At 32.5% G+C, this 3,770-nt stretch overlaps 1 protein-coding gene across 1 annotated transcript; it reads left to right on the top strand.

Annotated features, from left to right (window-relative positions):
• Nucleotides 1-1,299: 1,299 nt before the first annotated feature.
• LOC140890736 (protein LIGHT-DEPENDENT SHORT HYPOCOTYLS 10-like) lies at nucleotides 1,300-3,459 on the top strand. The gene is made up of 2 exons (XM_073298751.1): nucleotides 1,300-2,136; nucleotides 3,352-3,459. Exon 1 carries the CDS (start codon nucleotides 1,501-1,503, stop codon nucleotides 2,083-2,085), a length of 585 nt encoding a protein of 194 aa, XP_073154852.1. The 5' UTR covers nucleotides 1,300-1,500; the 3' UTR covers nucleotides 2,086-2,136; nucleotides 3,352-3,459.
• Nucleotides 3,460-3,770: the final 311 nt, after the last annotated feature.

Below are 3,770 nucleotides of genomic sequence, written 5' to 3'. Positions count from 1 at the left end.
TGTGTCTAGTATTCATAAAAATTAACTGAATTAATAGTGAAAGTATAATATATATATGAGTAGTTCTCTTGTGAGACGGTCTCACAGATCTTTATCCTTTAGACGGATCAACGCTATCCATATTTACAATAAGAAGTAATACTTTTAGCATAAAAAATATTTTTTCAGATCAGGCAACCCAAATAGAATATCGGGAAAACTGCAAATTTGGTCCTGTATGTTTGTCACTTTGCGATTTTGGTCCTCTATGTTTTCATATTTCATTTTTAGTCCTATATGTTATGATTTTTGGCAATTTTGGTCTTTTTTATTCGAAAATGCTTACGTGGCACTGTACACATCAGCTCCACATCAGCACTGAATTGGTGTCACGTCAGCGCCACGTCGGAAAAAAACTAAAATTGCCAAAAAATATCGGACTAAAACTGAAATCTGAAAATATAAAGGACTGAAATCGTATAGTGACAAACATACCGGACTAAAAAAATAATTTTCTCATAGAATATCCATCTCACAAAATTAACCCGCGAGACTATCTCACAAGAGTTTTTGCCTATCAATATCTGAAAATTTTTAGGTGAATAATATATATGGAAGAGCTTATTTAAGAAATTGAAAGCTATTATATATAATAACATAATATTTTGTAGATCAATACTTTTTTTTAAAAAAAAAATTTATCAAGGGGGACGTGGTTGATTCATATCTCACAAACAAAAGGGTTGTAGACTTGTAGTAATTAGCTGCCAAAGTAAAAAAAGAAAGGGGGTATATTTGTAAAAATACAAAACATTTGAGGTATATATCCGAAATGCAACAAATTGAGAGGGTGTCAATAGAGATTTTTTCCAAGGATAATGAATAATTACTTGCTAGTCAATTAGCACACACACATACATATATGTGTGTGTGCAAATTTGATACTGAATGAAATCAAAAGTTCCATTAAATTTGTTAATCAAATCTTACTCCAAATCTCAGGGGAGACAAGTTTCATGATCACTCTAAAACTCTAGGATAAAAGTAGGATTATATATATAATTATATATGTGTGTCTATATATTATGATCTCTTTTTTAAATATTAATTAACAAAGGTAACCTCAACTACTTTGCATTTTAGAGCTCTAAAAAATTGAATTTTTACAGGGGTCAAACCGTAATTCAAACGGTGTCAATTATTTTTTCTTAATATACTTGATGATGATTACCTTTCAATGATGCTATGCTTATCCCAAATACACAAAAATGAATAAATAATAATTAAATAAAAAGAGCAGCAGTACTACACTTGAAAACACTTAGTACCATTAAAGGGAGAAAATAGTGTTGAAAATGAATAAAAAGAGAGGAACTAAAGCACTTTGATTGGACCATATCATGTCTCCTCGATTTGGCCATGATTTGATTTCCCACTTGATCATGAAATTCTTGCTCATTTTTTTTTTCTACTTGTTTGTGAGAAATCCTTGAGATCCCAATTAATCAAATTATCATCAACATGATGCCAAATGCTCTAGTACTTGGAGACCAGGGGTCGTCCTCGTCTCCGTCCCCGTCCTCGTCCGCATTAGCTTCCGCCGCGGCGCCTTCCGCGACCGATCATCACGCTCAGCCGCCGCAGCTGAGCCGATACGAGTCTCAGAAGCGTCGCGACTGGAACACCTTCGGGCAGTACCTGAGAAACCTCCGACCTCCCTTGGCTCTGTCCCAGTGCAACTACACACATGTACTCGATTTCCTTCGATACCTCGATCAGTTCGGGAAAACTAAGGTTCACACGCAAGGCTGCATGTTTTTCGGGCAGCCCGAGCCCGCGGGACCTTGTACTTGTCCCCTCAAGCAGGCCTGGGGCAGCCTCGACGCTCTCATTGGTAGGCTACGCGCCGCCTATGAGGAGAACGGCGGCGCGTCGGAGACGAACCCTTTCGCGAATGGGGCTATACGTGTTTATCTGAGGGAAGTGAAGGATTCTCAAGCAAAGGCAAGAGGGATACCCTACAAGAAGAAGAAAAAGAAGAGGAAAGTTAATAATAATGATCAAGGGATGAGCTCAAATTTTCATCAAATTCATGAATCTTCCTAGCCTGATCAAACTTTGGATTAATATATCATGCATGATGATCAGTTTGTTGTTGTGGTAAGTTTATTTCAAATACATAAATTAAGATCCATCGATGCTTAATTAATTGATTAATTATGTATACTCTCCCATATATTTATGCTTCATTGTCACTTTTAATACATGAAATATTATACATATTGTATAATATATATATGTATATATGGATGCATCTTGTGGAGATCCCCAGATGAAACTAAATTAAAATGTTCTTTTACACGATCATGAAATAACCCTAGCTAAGCCAAGTTTTCTTGAACCCTAATCTGCATACCCCTTAATTCTTCTTTCAAATTTATCAGAAAAATTTATATATAATATAATGAGGTTTCATATGTTGCACACTATACCTTGTGGTGGCGCGCTCGCGTCCACCTATAAGATATGCTGTAAGCATATCAAAATTGTACCTAGCTCTAATATGTGGATGTCACTTCAGCAGTGCTCACATAGGTGTTCACGAGTGGACCTCATATATATACAATCATTGATATATCATGTTTCAAAAGGCGAAAACGATAAACGAAGTGGTTCGGCAAACATAAGCTCCCAGCAAATTTATAAAACTTCAATTTTTTTTTAAACTTGTAATTACGATCTCTTTAGCTAGGCATGGAGAAAGCAAGCTCACATAAATATTTATTACAATATTCCTGGATATTCATATGTATACTCGAAAAGTAAATTTTTTTTCTTTTGTGCATCAATCAAGATCGATGCTGATTATCATAAGCTTGAATATATATGATAGTTTGTAGATATATAGCAGCAACAGATTTAAATCTTTCATGTCTGCTTGCTACATAGCTTTTAATTTGTTTCATTTATTGAGTTTTTTTTCTCTATCATTTTCTATACGGATTAGTATAGTAATTGATGTCTTTTTCGTACCAAAAGCAACGTTAATTGTCATTTTGTCTCTTTTCTAGGAGATCAGGATCAGATTTTGTGACGATTTCATTGGTGTGGACATGTTTAATTTTCAGTACTGGGTTGAATGAGTCTGTATCTAGCAATTTCCGTTAAATAAATTATAAATATTCATTAATTTAATTATTCACATAGCAATTAAAATCAGTAATTGATAAAAAAAAAATCAGTTTTTTAGCCAGTAAACAGTAATAACTATGTGTTTAATTTGATGATTATTATTAAATGATTATTATAAGGTAATAAAAATACAGGGAATGCACACATTAATTAACGTGTATTTTCTTTTACCTATCGCAGATCTCTTATTGGGAGTGAATCAAAGCCCTGTTAATTTATTTGTCTAATTGTGCGTATTTTATTAGTTCAAATTAAAGTTTATCTCTTTAAAAAATAAATAAATAAAATTTATTCTACGTTTTTATTTTGATTTGTGATTAATTATTTCCTGATTCATATTTTTGTATTTTTAATCCCCTTCGAAATCATTTTTCACTTCATTTATCCCAGTAACACAATGTACTAGACTACTAGCTCGTTGCGTACTGCTATTTTTTCAAATACAATATTTTTATAATAAGAGGCGAATAATTTTGTGTAAAAATTCTAAATTTTATATTAAAATTAAGAAATTTAAATAAAATTTATTAGATTTTTTTATTATTAATTAGAATGATTACTTAATTTGAATAATTTTATTTATATACTTTTAATATTTA

Source organism: Henckelia pumila, chromosome 3, assembly GCF_033568475.1.
Source record: "Henckelia pumila isolate YLH828 chromosome 3, ASM3356847v2, whole genome shotgun sequence".
Classification (NCBI taxonomy): Eukaryota; Viridiplantae; Streptophyta; class Magnoliopsida; order Lamiales; family Gesneriaceae; genus Henckelia; species Henckelia pumila.
Note: the sequence above shows the minus strand (reverse complement) of the source record. Positions and strands in the feature narration are given on the sequence as shown.